Source organism: Dama dama, chromosome 4 (genome assembly GCF_033118175.1).
Source record: "Dama dama isolate Ldn47 chromosome 4, ASM3311817v1, whole genome shotgun sequence".
Lineage (NCBI taxonomy): Eukaryota > Metazoa > Chordata > Mammalia > Artiodactyla > Cervidae > Dama > Dama dama.
The window spans coordinates 13,554,466-13,571,185 of NC_083684.1; the positions used below are offsets into that span (position 1 = coordinate 13,554,466).

Here is a 16,720-nt window from a genome sequence, read left to right on the forward strand (position 1 = left end):
ATAAGGTCAAATATGCAGCTACCGTTGTTACTGTTGCTCAGTCACTCAGCTGTGTCTGACTCTTTGTGACCCCATGGCCTGCAGCACACCAGGCTTCCCTGTCCTTCACTGTCTCCCAGAATTTCCTCAAACTCACGTCCATTGAGTCGGTGATGCCATCCAACCATCTCATCCTCTGCCATCCCCTTCTCCTTCTGCCTTCAATCTTTCCCAGTAAGAGGGTCTGTTCCAATGAATTGGCTCTTTATGACCCAGTAATTCCATAATTAGGAATGAAACCAAGAAAACCTTATGTTCACACAAAAACATATACACAAATGTTCATAGCAATATTATGCAAGATAGTCAAAAGTGGAAAGTGCAAGTGTTAGTCGCTCAGGTGTGTCCAACTCTTTGGGACCCTGTGGGGTGTAGCCCCCAGGCTCCTCTGTCCATGGGATTCTCCAGGCAAGAATGCTGGAGTGGGTTGCCATTTCCTGCTCCAGAGGACCTTCCCGACCCAGGGATCGAACCCAGGTCTCCTCCATTGCAGGCAGATTCTTTACCACTGAGCCACCAGGGAAGTCTTCGCCAAAAGTGGAGCCAACCCAAATGTCCCTCAACTGGAGAACTAATAGACAAAGTGTGGCCTACCCGCACACAGAAGAGGGATGAGGCACTGATCATGCTACCACAGGGACAAACCCCTCAAACACTGTGCTGAGTAAAATAAACCAGCCATGGAAGGCCATGTATTGCACAATTTCTGCATCTATGAAATACCCAGAAGAGGCAAATCCATAGAGACAGGAAGGAGGTTAGTGGTTGCCAGGGACGTGGGAAGAGAGAATGGGGTGACTGCTAAAGGGCACAGGGTTTCCTTTAGGGGTGATGGAAATGTTCTGGAATTAGCGCTGATCGTCACAGAACTTTGTGAATACACTAAATACCACTGAACTGTACATTTTAAAAGGATAAAGTTTATGGTATGTGGATTATATCTCAGTTTAAAAAAACTGTAAGTGAGCTGAGTGACTATAATTCCATCTGTATCAGACATGCGGACTACCATGCAGTTTTGCTGGAGAAGCCCAAGATGTGATGTTTGGTTTCTGGGGCTAATACTGATTAATTCTGTGACCACGATCAGTTTATTGAATCTCTCTGTTTCCCAGGGTCTTCATCTTCAAAATGGGATACTGTAGTCACGGACCATAAAGATCAGACAGATGACATACGTGGTGAGATCAGCAAATCAGGTCCCCGGGTCCAGTCTGCCTGGGTGTGGAGGGCCCAGAGAGCCAGCACCGCCCCCCGTCCCGCCCCTCTCACTTCGGGGGTCAGAGTGTTGTTGTCCGAGGGCCCAGAGAGCCAGCCCCACCCCCCGCCCCGCCCCTCTCGCCTGGGGGTCAGCGCGCTGCACCCACCCCCGCCCCGCCCCGCTCACCTCGGGGGTCAGTGCGTTGTTGTCCGAGGTCTGGCTGGACAGCAGGATGTGCGTGAAGCCCTCTTCCTTCCGCACGACGATGTCCCGAAACCGACAGTTGCTCTCGTTCTGGCGGACGCTGTACCTGAGCCTCTTGTCGAAGACATAGTCCTTCTCGGCTTCCAGCTTCCGCTTCACCGGGCTGTGCAGGCCGAGGCCCCCGTTGGTCAGAGCAGAGCCTTCCAAAATCAAACACACAGGGTGAGAGGCTGACCTCGGGACAGTCACACCGCAGCGAGGCGGGAGAGCTCTCAGACTCCACGCGAAGGCTGGGATGCGGCTGGGGCCTCCGGGCAGCCTCTGCTCCGGGTGGTGAAAGGCTACAGCTCCCAACACGGAAGAGCACAAAGAGGGCTCTCTGTGAAGGACCCTGAGCGATCCTTGATTCCCTCTCCCACACATCCACCTGTGAGTGCCCGGGTTCTGCCTGGATGCCTTCAGCAATGACAGATCCAGGAATGGTCCCCAAATAAGACAAACTGCAAGCCAAAAATACTGCAGCTTTACTCATAATCAAAAATTGGGAAGCAACCAATATGCCCTTGGGCTTCCCTTGTGGCTCAGCTGGTAAAGAATCCGCCCGCAATGTGGAAGACCTAGGTTCGATCCCTGGGTTGGGAAGATGCCCTGGAGAAGGAAAAGGCTACCCACTCCAGTATTCTGGCCTGGAGAACTCCATGGACTGTATAGCCCATGGGGTCACAAAGAGTCAAACAGGACTGAACGACTTTCACTTTCAATATGCCCTTTACTAGGTGAATGGATAAACAAACTCTGGTTCATTCACACAGTAGAATATTATTTGGCATAAAAAGAAGTCCACTATCAAGCCACAAAAATGCATGAATGACTCTTAAATGCACATCACTAAGTGAAACAAGCCAGTCTGAAAAGGTGAGACACGTTGTATGATTCCAATTACATGACATCTCAGAAAAGGCAAAAGCATAGAAAAAGTAAAAAGATCGTTGGTGGCCAGGGGTTCAGGTGGAGTGAGAGGAGGGCTCAACTGGTGAAATGTAGGGACTTTTTTAGGACAGTGAAACCACTCTGCAAGATATCATGATGGCGAACATGAGACCACGAACATGTGCTGAAACCTGAGGAACTTTACAGCATAGACACCTTTGTGGTCGTTCTTCGGTCGCTAAGTCGTGTCCAACTCTTTGCGACCCCATGAACTGCAGCACGCCAGGCTTCCCTGTCCTTCAGTAACTCCTGGAGTGTGCTCAGATTCATGTCCATCCAAGGATGGGACGCAGAATGTGATAAAAAGAATCTAACTGTATGACAAGTGTATGAAACCACCTCCCTGAAGGGGGATGGGGGAAAGGTCCTGACCAAAGTAATTTTAGGAATGAGTGGAGTCTGTCAAACTAAAAATAACCTGCATGGAAGCACTGTAGTCCAGTTGATAAAGTTGATTCCTACAGAGGTAAATTGTTGTTGTTGCTTAGTCACTAGGTCATGTCTGACTCTTTGCCACCCTGTGAACTGTAGCCCACAGGCTCCTCTGTCCATAGGACTTTCCAGGCAAGAATACTGGAGTGGGTTGCCACCTCCTTCTTCAGGGGATCTTCCTGACCTAGGGATCGAACCTGCAACCTTCTGCCCTGCAGGCAGATTTCTTACCACTGACCCACTGGGCTTCCCTGGTGGCTCAGATGGAGTGGAGGAGACCTGGGTTCAATCCCTGAGTTGGGAAGATCCCCTGAGGAGGGAATGGCAACCCACTCCAGCATTCTAGCCTGGAGAATCCCATGGACGGAGGGGCCTGTGGGCTACAGTCCACGGGGTCGCAAAGAGCTGGACACGACTGAGCGACTTCACTTTCACTTTTACCCGAGAAGCCCGTGGAGGTAAGTGGAGGTAAGTAGGAGCTCAGAATTCTGACATCAGGCATGGATGCTGGAGCTGAACAATTATGTAAATAGATGGCAAGTGGGAGTGGAAGGTTTCTCTGTTTGAGTGGGAGTTTGCAGAGAAGCAAAGGGAAGGAGCCAGAATGATCCATGTGGTGATGGATGAGCCCTGAAGACATCAGTATGAACCTAACACAGGTACAAATGGTTACATACAGAAATATTCCTAGATAAGCATGTCTATGCAGGTTAGTATACACACATGTATTTCTTCGCTCTGTTGGCTGAGAAGGCCCAGAGTCTGGCATCCCAATAGCAGTGGGCACCCCAGGAGCCCAGGTCTTGGTTTCTGATGACCATTCTCAATAAAAGGAACAGGGGCTCTCTGGACAAATAGGTGATTCCAGGACTGGGGCAGGAAACATGCAAGATAAGCTTGCAGAGACTGAAAGGAAGAGAGTAGTAAAACCAAAACCAAAACAAATAACAATCTTCACAATGATAACACCTGTCAAAAGGACATAGGAGTCGACTGAAAGAGGTCTCAATGGCCAAAGATGCAAGAATTTGAGCAATTAAAGTATTAAAAGTACATACTGTGTTATAATTGAAAGTAAAAAATAAATATCCATGAGTCTAGACTGATATAATCAAATGACTGGATAAACGGGAGATAAGAGACATGAATCTGAGCAAACTTCAGGAGATAGTGAAGGACAGGGAAGCCTGGTGTGCTGCAGTCCATGAGGCTGCAAAGAGTCAGACACAACTTAGTGACAGAACAACAAGAACAAGAAATAAATCTTCCATGGAGAAGAATTCCCAATAGTTAATGCAGATGCTCTGCTCTCAAGGAGGCAGAACATAGCTTCTTTAAGGGTGAGCTTCACACCTTGCAAACGGTGTAGAAAGTGGGGGAAGGGGCGTAGTCAGGGAAGAGGAACAGTGGAGAAACCTGGCTGGGGCAGATGGAGAAGCCAAAGCCCCGTCTGCCACGTGATCAAGACCAACACGACAGGGGTAAGTCAGGGCGTGGCGTGCACTCCTGACATAATGTGAGGGAGAAGGCGCTGGACCTCTGGGGGCTTCCTCTCAGAAACCTACAACCCCAGTCTAATCATGAGAAACACACAGACAAATCCCAGTTGACGGGCATTCTATAAAATACCTAATCATTGTACTGCAAGACTGTGAAGGTCATCAAAACCCAAGAAAATCGGAGAAACTGTCTTAGGGCAGAGGATCCTAAGGAGACATGACAACTAAATGCGATGTGGGATCCTGGATGGGATCGTGGGATAGATAGTAGGATAAGGTATGGATTTTAGTTGATAATACTATATGGATTAGCAGTTCATTGACTGTAACACATGGACCATGCTAGTTTAAGATGTCATAAAAACAGGAGAGGCTGAGTACAGGGTACACATAGGAACTCTCTGTATTTTCTTTCCAAATTTCCTGGAAATCTAAAACTATTTAGAAAATAAAGTTTCCTTTAAAGAACACATTAAAATTAACTTTGTTTGTTTGTTTCTGGGTAAACCTACTTTTTTATTTATTTATTTTCATTTATTTTTATTAGTTGGAGGCTAATTACTTTACAATATTGTAGTGGTTTTTGCCATACATTGGCATGAATCAGCCATGGATTTACATGTGTTCCCCATCCCGATCCCCCTTCCTGCCTCCCTCCCCATCCCATCCCTCTGGGTCTTTTAAAAAAAGAAAACTATACCCCAGGTGATTCTGACATTCAGGCGGGTTTTTGAGTCCCTAGACCAGTGGTTCTTACACTTGAGCAGACCCCTGGATCACCTGGAGAAGGTTCAACCAGCCGGCTGGGCGCACCCCAGGCTGTGGCCCCTGCCCGAGGGACCGGACTGTGAGAACCAGGCTCAGGACAACTGTCAAGGTGGACTCAGATTCTCAGTGAGCACGGGGGTGGGGGTGGGCCTTGGAATCACAAGAAGCAAGCCAAAGGCAGAGACCAGGAAATGCTGTGCTGGACCCCTCTCCTACCCCACCGAGATGAGCGCCCAGCCCTAAAACGGCACAGAAGCACCAGCCCCCATGTCATCAGACAGCCTCTGAGAAGCCTCCTCATCTTGTCCCTTTCCATTACCCAAAGTGACAGGGCTTTGTCAAACACCACGATGCAGGTAAACGATTCAATGAACTCCGGAAAGCAAGCGTGAGCATTTAATTAAAAGGCTCATGGAAAGGCAGCTGTTTCTTCAGGGTCAACCTCAAAACCTCCAGCTCCTGAGAAAGCCTTCCTAATTGGAGCCGGCAGATGCGTGCCGGGGACCTGCTGGCGGAGGTTAGCGCATCACGGGCGCTGCTCTCAGCGGCGGCCACCCAGCTCGCCCGTGAGAAGCCAGAGGCTCAGGACTCCGCAATGGCAGTGTGTTCCCTGGGGCTGGCAGAGGTCTGACTTCACCTCTCCTGCCCTGCAACCAAGTCAAGGTGCTGGTTTCCTTTACATCAAGGAGGAGCACCTGAGGGTTACCTTTTCTGAGCAGCTCTATAAGCTGCCTGTAAATTGCTCAGCAGTCCTACAAATCTGCCCTTCTTAGTCCATTTTGCAGATGAGGAGAAGTGAGGCGCTTGCGGGAAGCCACAAAGGTTTTAAATGGCAGAGCCAGGATTAGAGGCAACTGCCCCTCCTTTTCTTCATTCATTCAGAATCTAATGAGTTATCACCTCCTATGGGTCAGCCGTCACACTAGATGTTGGAGGTCCAACAAAAATCAGAGAAATAAGGCCCATGCCCTCCCAGAGCGTGCTTCATGCCCTCCCAGAGGGTGGGAGATAGAAAGGGAACAAATAGAGCAATCATTAAAATAATGATAAACGGGAAAAGAGAGGGTGATGTGATAAAGAATACTGGGGGTTCTCGGTGAAGGAGCCCATGGTCTTTCTGTTAAAGCATAAGGGGAAGCGGCCCCTAAGGGACCGTCTGACCAAATAATCCTTAAAACTATATAAGAAAACAGACCCATATATCTATTATCTACCAGGACACAGGGCTTGCATCACGAATGCTAACTTGGAGGACACACCATCTCTGGGTCAAGGAAGGCAGGAAGCCTCCGTGAGGGCCTGGATTCACTCACATACAGTAGCATTAAGTCACCTTTCTGAGCCCCACTCCGCCCTCCCACAGAGCTGCTCTCAAAGCTGCTACCCTTCTGGGGCACCATGCCTCCAGAGAGACAGGGGAGGCTGGCGGGGAAAGTACCCCAGGGAACAGAATACGCCGGAAGCAGGGAAGTTCGGGGCTTTGCAGCCAGACAGCATGGGAATCCCAGCACTGTGTCTGCTCATCGGGAGAAGCTTGAAGCCCATGAGCTCTCCCAGTGGTGTCTCCTTCGTTATAAGCTGGGGTCAGTGGTACCTGTTTTTGAGGGTTGTTTTCGTGTTAATTTAATTAAGGAACCAACATGGGATTAGCAAGTGTGTGGCTCATTCCAGGCACTTTCAGAAACGTTAGCTGAAGGACGCCAAGTCACTCCAAAACTGAGTCCGTGTAGCCCCAGGTCTCCTGCTCCCAGCCCCACACGCTGCCTCCAAGCCCAGGACATGGGTCCAGGAGAGATGGGGCGTTCCAAGGCAAGAGGGGCTGACCACCTGATGAGGCCCAAAGCCAGAGTGAAACCCAGCAATGGACCAGCCTTCAAAGCCCACACCCCTCCTCTCAGGCTGCAAGGCTGGGGGTTCACTATTCCCGCTGCACCTCCACTTTCCACACATGGAACGGGAGATGCCATCCCTGCCTCTCAGGATGATCAGGCTGGGTTCTTTCCTTCCACTCCCTTCAAGCCTTCTCATGTTCCTTCCTTCCAAGTACAAAGGAGTATTTCCCACTAAGAAGGCCCCACAGAATCTCCCTCTCACACAGCCCCTCTGCTCCAGACATGCAGAAGTGATGGATACAACACTGGGCTCACAAACAAGATAATCATCTCTGTGTGAGAGGCAGAGACCAACACAAAGCTCGCCGTGGGGGTGGGCGCCGGGAGAGACGGGCAGGAAGGGGACGTAGGGGCAGCAGGACTCACGTCTCCCACATGAGGTGGGAGGATGCACCCGGGTGTTGGAAACCAGGGGACGGCGTGATGTCCTCCACGAAAGACAGAACAGCGACAACAAAGCCACATGCTGCCCCCAGCCAAGGCTTTATTGGGACCTCTGGGCCAGGTAGAGGGAGAGAGAGGAAGCAAAGAAAGACAAAACCAACTTCCCTCTTGAAATGAGCCTGTTTGCCAAAATTTTAAAACAGGAAGATATCTAATGCTTAGGATTCTGTCTGATAAAATCAACGCTGGTGACACAAACAGCTCCAAATCAAATCAAACAAATATTATGAGACAATATGACACGGACTTTAAAATAGGAATGCGTAGAATGCTCCAAGTGATAGATGTGAGGGAAACAGTCATTTAAAATAAATAAATTCTCAGATAAAAGCAGACAGAAAGGAAAAGAGCACAGGGGTAAGGTAAAGAACTAATTAAAAAGTAAATGACAAAGAGGAAAGAAATTGCATGTCACGGATAAAAGATCCCCAGACTAAAGAAAATTTAAACACTGAGGACAAAAAGACCAAAATTCCTCCAGGGGGAAAAAACAGACAGAAGATATGGACAGATAATCCACAAATATCACATAAAAATAGCTCTTATGGGTAAGAAAAGAATTCAACTTCGTTCAAAAGAATAATGCAAACTAAAATTCAGAATGAAAGAAATGAACATTAAAACTACACTGAGAAACCACTTCTTACCCATTCACTTGGCAAAAGTTTAGAATCTTGACAATACACTCTTCTAGAGAAGATGTGGGGAGTCAGGCATTCCTTATTGGTGGGTGGAATGCAAATGGTAGAACTGCTATGGAAGAGAATTTGGCAATCTGTGAGAAAACTGTTCATGCACTTACTCTCAACACAGCAATCCCACTTCTAGAAACATGATGTAAAATATATACCTATAAACATACATATATATGTATATATAAGATGATTCCTTACAGCATTATTCATAACTGCAAAACACTATAACTACCTGAACATCCAAGCACAGATTGGGGAGATTAAACTATGGTGCTTCCACACAATGGAATACTATGCAACTGTAAAAAGAATGAAAACTATTTCTAGGAACTAATGAGTGATTTCCAAAATGTACCTTCAAGTGAAGACAGGCAAGGTGCAAAAGCATTTTACCTTTAGTGTAAGAAAGAAGGGGAAATAGACAAATTTGCTTACTTTTGCAAAAAGAAAACAGAGGAAGGGTTAACTAGAAAATGATTAAATTGGTTACCCACAATGGTTGGCAGAGAGAACAGAATAGAAGGCGGGGAGAAGGAGTGTATATAAATAACTGAATCACTTTACACCTAAAACTAATACAACATTGTAAATTAACTATACTTCAATAAAAACAAACAAAACCCACAGAAAATATTACTGGGTAAAGAGGCATGATGTATGCAATCTACACTTACATGGTTCAGAAAAAGAAAAATGATTTGTATATAATCTGTATAATCACTTGTACATAAGTTCTAAGTGTGTATATATGTGTGAGTCTATATAATTACCTATACATGTACATACACACAGATATATACACAAAGAAAGAGAGAGCAAACACGGTAAAATGTTCAGTTCAGTTCAGTTCAGTCACTCAGTTGTGATCAACTCTTCATGACCCCATGAACCACAGCATGCCAGGCCTCCCTGTCTATCACCAACTCCTGGAATTCACCCAAACCCATGTCTGTTGAGTCGGTGATGCCATCCAACCATCTCATCCTCAGTTGTCCACTTCTCCTCCTGCCCCCAATCCCTCTAAGCATCAGGGTCTTTTCCAGTGAGTCAGCTCTTCGCATCAGGTGGCCAAAGTATTGAAGTTTCAGCTTCAACATCAGTCCTTCCAGTGAACACCCAGGACTGATCTCCTTTAGGATGGACTGGTTGGATCTGCCTGCAGTCCAAGGGACTCTCAAGAGTCTTCTCCAACACCACAGTTCAAAAGCATCAATTCTTCGGTGCTCAGCCTTCTTTATAGTCCAACTCTCTCATCCATACATGACCACTGGAAAAACCATAGCCTTGACTAGACAGACATCTCTGCTTTTCAATATGCTATCTAGGTTGGTCATAACTTACTGGTAAATCCAAAAAGGGGTTCTTTTACAATGTTTGCTGTAAGTATGAAATTATTTGAAAACTAAAGGTTATATATGCTAAATATATATATATATATGTGTGTGTGTGTGTTCTGAAAATAAGAATCAAATTAAAATTCCATACAAGGAATACCTCTAGGGAAGAAATATTTGAAGAAATAATGGTTGAATGTTTTTAAGAACTTAAAAAAAAGACAAATTCTTAGTTTGAAAGAGCACTCTGAGTATGAAATAGGATAAACAGACAAATAATAATGAAACTGCAGAATGCCCCAGACAAAGGAAAAATCTTAAAATATAGCATGGAGAGAAAAAAATACATTCTCAAAAAGGAATATCAGATTGATAGCAAAATCAGTTAACAGAGGCCTGAAAAAAAAAGAACTTCCATCAAAATGCTGACAGAGAATAACTCTCAGCCAAGAATTTTATACCCAGCTAAAACCACATTTAAAGGACCAGTTAAAGGGGCATTTTTAGATATCCCAAAACTAAAAGAGTTATCACAGACTCTAAAATAATTATAAATAGAAACTTCAGCAAATCAAAAAGTTAATTTGTAGGAAGACAAGAGATACAAGAAACACAGCTGATGGTTTTCAATTTAGTAAATGCAATTCCTGGCTGCAAAAATAACGAAAACAATTTTTGCTGTTTAACAACACTGAGTGAGTGAACAAAACAAAAACATGAGGCTCCTTGAGAAGTCAAAACCAAGTAAGGTTCTCCCTGCTGCATCAATAGGAGGACAGCACATCTGTTAGAAAAAATGTGTAGTTGAATATGTATGCTAAAATTTAAGAGCACAAATATAACCTATGGCTAGCATCCAAATCAGCCCAGAGAGGAAATATATAAAATGCATCAACTCAATTAGAAAGTACAAAAAGGGCCAAGGAAAGGGATGAGAGAAGGAGCAAAGAGACAGAATTACAAAGTGAAATGCAAAATAAAATAGGAGAAAAGACATAAATGATGTTAATAGTCACATTAGTTTGTGAGCAGGTTAGGCTCATATATTAGAAGACAGAGATGACCTGGCTGGAGAAAAGAATCCACAATGCAGATGTGAGGAAGACTCCCTAAGGACAGACTCTTAAAGACGGATAAAAGCATCTCAACTCAGCTAGTGGGAGAAGGAAACCTGTCCGGTCAAAATAGTGGAAATACTCAAAAAGTGTCAAGAAATGGTGCATAGTTGTCAGTGTGCAGCAGGAAGAGGTGTGTCAGGAAATGCATTGCACTTTGTAAGTTACACAAAGGCAAACAGAAAGCTGGTATGTGAAAGATAAGGGAGCAGCTGCCCTGAGACGAGTGAGGGGTGAGTTTTCCGGGAGGACAGAGGGTAAAGGTCTAGGGGAAGCCACAGAGGACTGGATGGATGAGGGACAGACTGCAGGACATGGCATCCATGTCCGCATTCTCCACCAGGAACATGGCAAACTCTAGCCCTGGAGAGCACCAAGCTCCCTCCAGAGAGCAAGCAGGGAAGGAGTTCAGACAGGACACCAGAGGATGCCATTCCCAGGTAAGGGGTGCATCTTCTGTGCTGGCTTCACACTTAACTCTCACTTAGGATCTAGGGCAGCTCTAGAGAGTCCCTTGACAGCAAGAAGATCAAACCAGTCAATCCCAAAGAAGATCAACCCTGAATAGTCATTGGAACGACTGAGGCTGAAGCTGAAGCTCCAATATTTGCCCACCTGATGCAAAGAGTCAACTCATTGGAAAAGACCCTGATGCTGGGAATGATTGAAGGTAGGAAGAGAAGGGGACGACAGAGGACAAGATGGTTGGATGGCATCCAACTCAATGGACATGAGTTTGAGCAAACTCCGAGAGATAGAAAAGGACAGGGAAGTCATGTCCCTCGCTGTAGTCCATGGGATCAGAGTCGGACACAGCTTAGTGACTGAACAAGAATAAGGGCAGTTCTTTGATTATCATGGGCAACTGGGCTCAGAGCCAGCTACATCTGCCTGCCCGGAACAGTCTGAGAGGGCTCCTTCCATGATCAGTCCAGCATCATCCTCAAAGTCCTTTCTCTCGATTGCCCACTGTTAACACAGTCATCCTATTTTGTTGAACGCTTATTATGTAATCCACAGAGCTTATGTTGCCTGATCCTGTAAGGCATTGTTTCATCCACATTTCACAGGTGAGAAAAGCAAAACCCAAGGTCATGCCCCTGGGAAGGGCCAGGATACAGTTCAAACTCCAAACATCCTGATTTCAAACGTGATGCCTGACTCAAGCAACAAGACTCGGAAGCCTAAAACTGGTCTTGGGCCCTCCTGCTCTGAGGGACCTTCTGCATTTTGTTACCCCGAGAGACCACTGAACAACATCAGAAAGAAAATCTGGGTGCTGCAGCTGGCTCCAGTGTCCCGTGGAGCTGCTTCCAAGCTGAGCTCATTTCGCTGCATCCTCGTCATCTCTGCACCCACCTGATGCCTCCACCTGACAGCAGGCTCTTCAGAGACAAGCCTGAGAGCCACTCGCTCTGTGTCTGCAGGAAGGAGCACAGTGCCTGGAAGGCAGCCGTGGTCATCAAGCAAATGGAGGAGTGAAAAACAAATCGCGGAGACCAACCAGAGCAGCCTCCTGGCAGCACAGGCCAACCTCGTATTCAATGCTCTCAGTTTTGAGACACCTTCCACGTTCATTTCTCAACACATTGGTCATACTTCCGAACCTTGGTATGAGTCTCATGCATGGAGAAGATAATGGTTTCCTGAAACCAGGCTGCTCTCACACCTTGATGACTAACTTGTACCTACATCACACTTGGCCCTTCTGCTTCCTAACAGCCGGGCGAGACCTTCACCTCTCAGAGACGCCCAAGGAAAAGAATACGGTGTGAGTGCTATGAAGTTTCCTCCCCTTGTGAAGAAAATAGTAGCACCTGCTTGGGGCGCAAGCCATCAGGACGCAGAAGGAAGGTGTCTCCAGACCAGAGACACTGTTTCCCAGAACGCCTTTCGCCCTGGTAAAGGTCTCATCCTTCTCAATGCGGCCTTTCTGGGACCTGCTCTCTAATTCTTCCAGAGCAGTTCATCCCTCGTCTAGAGGCTGCTGGCATATCGTTTTCCTTTTTTTTTTTTTTTAACAGTCTTTACTGTCCCTCCCTTCATTCATTCAGCGTGCAATTAATAAATGCCCAGGACAAACCTGGCTCCTGGGATACACTGATGGGCAGAAACAGAGATGGAGTCTGCACTTAAGAACTTACAGTCTGGGGACTTCCCCGGTGGCCTAGTGGCTAAGACTCTGCACTCCCAATGAGGGGGGGAACTAGATGAGGTCAGGGAACTAGATCCCACATGGCACAACTAAGACTTCTCATGCTGCAACTAAAGATCCCTCATCCCAAGGCATAGCCAAATAAATAAACATATATTAAACAAGAACTTACAGTCCAATTTAACACTGTCCAAGAGAAACCCCTGCAGTGCTGGAAATGTTTGCTATCTGCACAGCCACATAGGGCTACTGAAAGTTTAAAAAACTTGTCTGATTTTGATGAACTGAAGTCTAACGTTAGCCACGTGAGGCTGGTGGTGCCACGTTGGGCAGTGTAGGTGATCACGCTGCAGGAGAATTACCCCACGTGCCTTGCAAACCCTGACACGGCACAGGCGCGTCTGGCCCCCTCTTAACACATACACAGATTCTTAAAGACAAGGCCGTGTCAGCCACTCCTGTGTCTTTACATGGCAGTGGTAAAGAATCCGCCTGCCAGTGGAGGAGATGCAAGAGGTGAGGGTTCGATCCCTGAGTTGGGAGGATCCCCTCGAGGAGGAAATGGCAACCTGCTCCAGTATGCTTGCCTGGAAAACCCCATGGACAGAGGAGCCTGGCGGGGCTACAGTCCATGGGGTCGCAAAGAGTCGGACACAACTGAGCTTTGAAACCAGCGCAGCCGGCAGGCAGAAGTGGCTCAGTCATGCTGAACAAATGAATGAGTGCATGCCACACACAGCAGAGGGCCTAGAGAAGTTTCTGCCTCCTGACCCAAACCAGGAGAGCGAGAGGCTGGAGAGCAGGAGGAGGACACAGTGAGGGATCTGCCCGGGTCCCCCACCCACAACCCCCACACGAAGGTGCGAGTGTGAGGCCTTTCCCCTGGCTCCTTTTCTCCAAGCATCCCGCTCACAATCACCATCTGCGGGAAGCAGACACCACTCACAGAGGCGAGGGAGGTCTGCGAGCAGCCGCCACCCCAGAGCGCCGAGGCCTGCAAGCTGTGGAGCGGGCTGGGCGAAGGGGAGGCTTAAAATAGACAAGAGAGGACTCATCAGTTCCGCAGTTGAGGGAAACCGTCCTTTGTTGACGGCGGGGTGAGGGCTTTCCAGCTGCAGTTCTTAGAAGAGAAAGTGATAGTTCTTACACTTGAGAACTGTTTCCTGGTCTGTGGTTGACGCACCAAAGATCCCTAAAGCGTGGCCAGGTCTCAGGGTGCAGAGCTAACACGCCCGGTCCTCTTCTGTCTCAGCCAGGAGGAACGAGCTGCTGCCTGCAGACTCCGCAGATGGGGGCAGCAGCTTCTTTCTGCAGAAATGGGGCTGGGGTTCAGGTGTTTGGAGGTGGGCGGAGTATGGGGGTTGGCGGTGGTGCTGAAGTTGAAAACACCCTCCAATCACCCCACTCTCTCATGTCAAAGAGTTCAAAGAGCCCAACATACACTCAATACTTGTATAGTCATTTCACAGTTGGTCCTCGTCCCAGCCCCTAACCATCACCATGGACAGAATCCCTGATCTCAGGGCTGAATTCAACAGCAAAGCTCAAGTTTATAGGTATGTTCAAAAAAAAGAATCTTCCTTTAGGCAGTATGCTAAGTGACACAAGTCAAAGATAGATACTGTATGATATTGTTTATGCTGTGAAAACTAAAAAAACACAACAAAATAGTGAATAGAACAAACAAACAAAAAAAGCAGCAGACACACAGACCTAAGAGCAAATTAATGGTTACCAATGCGGAGGGGAGAGGCACTATGGGGAGGGGGTGAGAGAGGTATAAAATTATTGGGTGTAAGACAGGCTCTAGGATGTATGGTACAACATGGGGAATATAGCCAATATTCGGTAATAATTATAAATGGACCGTAATGTTTAAAATTGTATTAACAAATAAATAACCAAATTTAAAAAAAAAATCTTCTTTAGCCTCATTAGCCATCATCTGGCATGTTCTAATCAGGCCTGATAAAATCCATACACTAGGAATTTCAAGAAAGCTTAGGCTCCCAGGTTACTTCAAACCATTGAGAGTGATGGGCATACATCTTACGATGTCTGTTGTCAGTTCTAAATGTTTTTAACAGCAGAGCACGAATTCAAAACGCAGGATAACCTGATGAAAAGGAAATTTTTTCTAGAGGTGAAATCACATCTCCTGAGTTAAACACCCTATGGTCACAGTGACGCTCAAATATTTGACCAGAATCCTGGCACCCAGAGAAGGATACCCTATCCAGCCGTACCCAATAGCTGAATTTGCTACTGAATTCAGCCCTACGGTCTCCAAAGCAGAAAATGACTCTAGTGGAAAGCCGCTTTGTCATCTGTTCTTATCACTCCTCCACTCACAAACTCTGCCTTCTGGCCTCACTCTATTTTCCAACCTCAGTTCCCGCCCCCGCCCCTTAAACACCCCAACCTCCAGAACGATGTCAAGTTTCCTGCTTCCGGGCCATCTTCAGCAGTCCCCCTGGCCCCGAATGCCACTTCCGTCCACCTTCACACCTGGAGTCCTTGGGGCCACCTGAAATGCTTCCCTCCCAGGCAGCTGACTTCCTCCCAGGAACAGCCACTCCCTGGGGGCCCCCACGGCGGTCTGTCTAGGCCCTTCCCGAGCGCTTGGCACACTCGGCTTTGTGGCTGGCCACTTGGGAGCATCTGATTCCTTAATTAGTTTAATGAGTTCTTTGGAAGTCCGGGCTTGTCATCTCTAATCCCCAGTTCCCAGCACGCAGTGGCCACAAAATAAACATCTCTTTAACTGAATTGTAGAAAAAAATGATGGTATCAGAAGGCTAAGGGATGGGTTTTCGATAGAGAAGTATTCTCCTCTGTGCTTACGGACAACCCCACCCCTCAGGAAGTTGAAGAGCTGAAGTTAAGAACATAGGTCTAGAACAAGAAAAACTAAAATATAAAATTTTACAGTTTTTAAAATAAACAATAAAACAAAATAACAAAAAGTATAACAAAAAGCTGCCAAAATAACAAAAAGCAACAAAAAATAAATTTAAAAAATTAAAAACAAAAAAATAACATGGATCTGGAGCCCCACCCACTGGATCTGAATCTTGGAGCAGCCACCTTCTGATGGATCAGTTACTGCTCCACAAACCTCGGTTTCCTTATCTGTAAAGGACTGAACCACCAGGGAAGCCCTATCTGTAAAAGGAGGAGAGAAACAGATCACCCCCCCACCAGGATTAAATTAGTCACTACATATTATGCTGCTTAGAACCAGGCATGGTGCACAGCCTGGGCTCAACCAATAAATACTGGCTATTTCTGGCATGGTATGGAAACTGATCCTGATGCTGGGAAAGACTGAAGGCAAAAGGAGAACGGGGTGAGAAGGTTAGATAGCCTCACCGACTCAATAGGCATAAACTTGAGCAAACTCTGGGAGATAGTGGAGGACAGGAAAGCCTGTCGTGGCAAAGAGTCAGACACGAGTTAGCGACTGAACAACAACAGAAACTGCCAATTTGTCTTTTCCCCACCAGGTTGCTTTCTTCCCTCAACTGTGAGCACCGTATTCATCAATATACATGAAGAACAAGCCACCGAGCGACCCTCTTCTGGGTACACGATGAGGGTTCGTAGCAGTCACTAAATGTTGGATGAAGAAAGCATAGATGAAGTTGACTGATGATGTCGGAGGTCACTGTTACTTATTTCCTACAAATCTTCTCAATAAAATGCAGTTCTTACTTGTCCAGAACATTCTCCCTTCACCCCTCTGCCTGACTACACTCTACAGGTCCTTCGGGTCTCAGATTTTATGCTCTTCCACCCTCCTCTCATCTCCTAATCCCGATGGGCTCCTCACTCACTCAGAACGCCCCCACATCCTGGTGCGCTGGCAGGCTGACTGCTTCCTTCCCACGAGAACCTGAGCTGGGTGAAGACAGCAACCATCTCACATACAGCCGTGGCCTCGGCACCCGAT

The 16,720-nt window shown here is 46.9% G+C and overlaps 1 protein-coding gene across 1 annotated transcript in view; it reads right to left on the reverse strand.

Annotated features, from left to right (window-relative positions):
- The window catches only part of CDYL2 (chromodomain Y like 2), a 158,451-nt gene that overhangs the window by 24,645 nt on the left and 117,086 nt on the right, over nt 1–16,720 (reverse strand). The window contains exon 3 of the mRNA XM_061138084.1: nt 1,427–1,644. Within this exon, the coding sequence (XP_060994067.1) occupies nt 1,427–1,644 (218 nt within the window). The remainder of the gene's footprint in view (nt 1–1,426; nt 1,645–16,720) is intronic.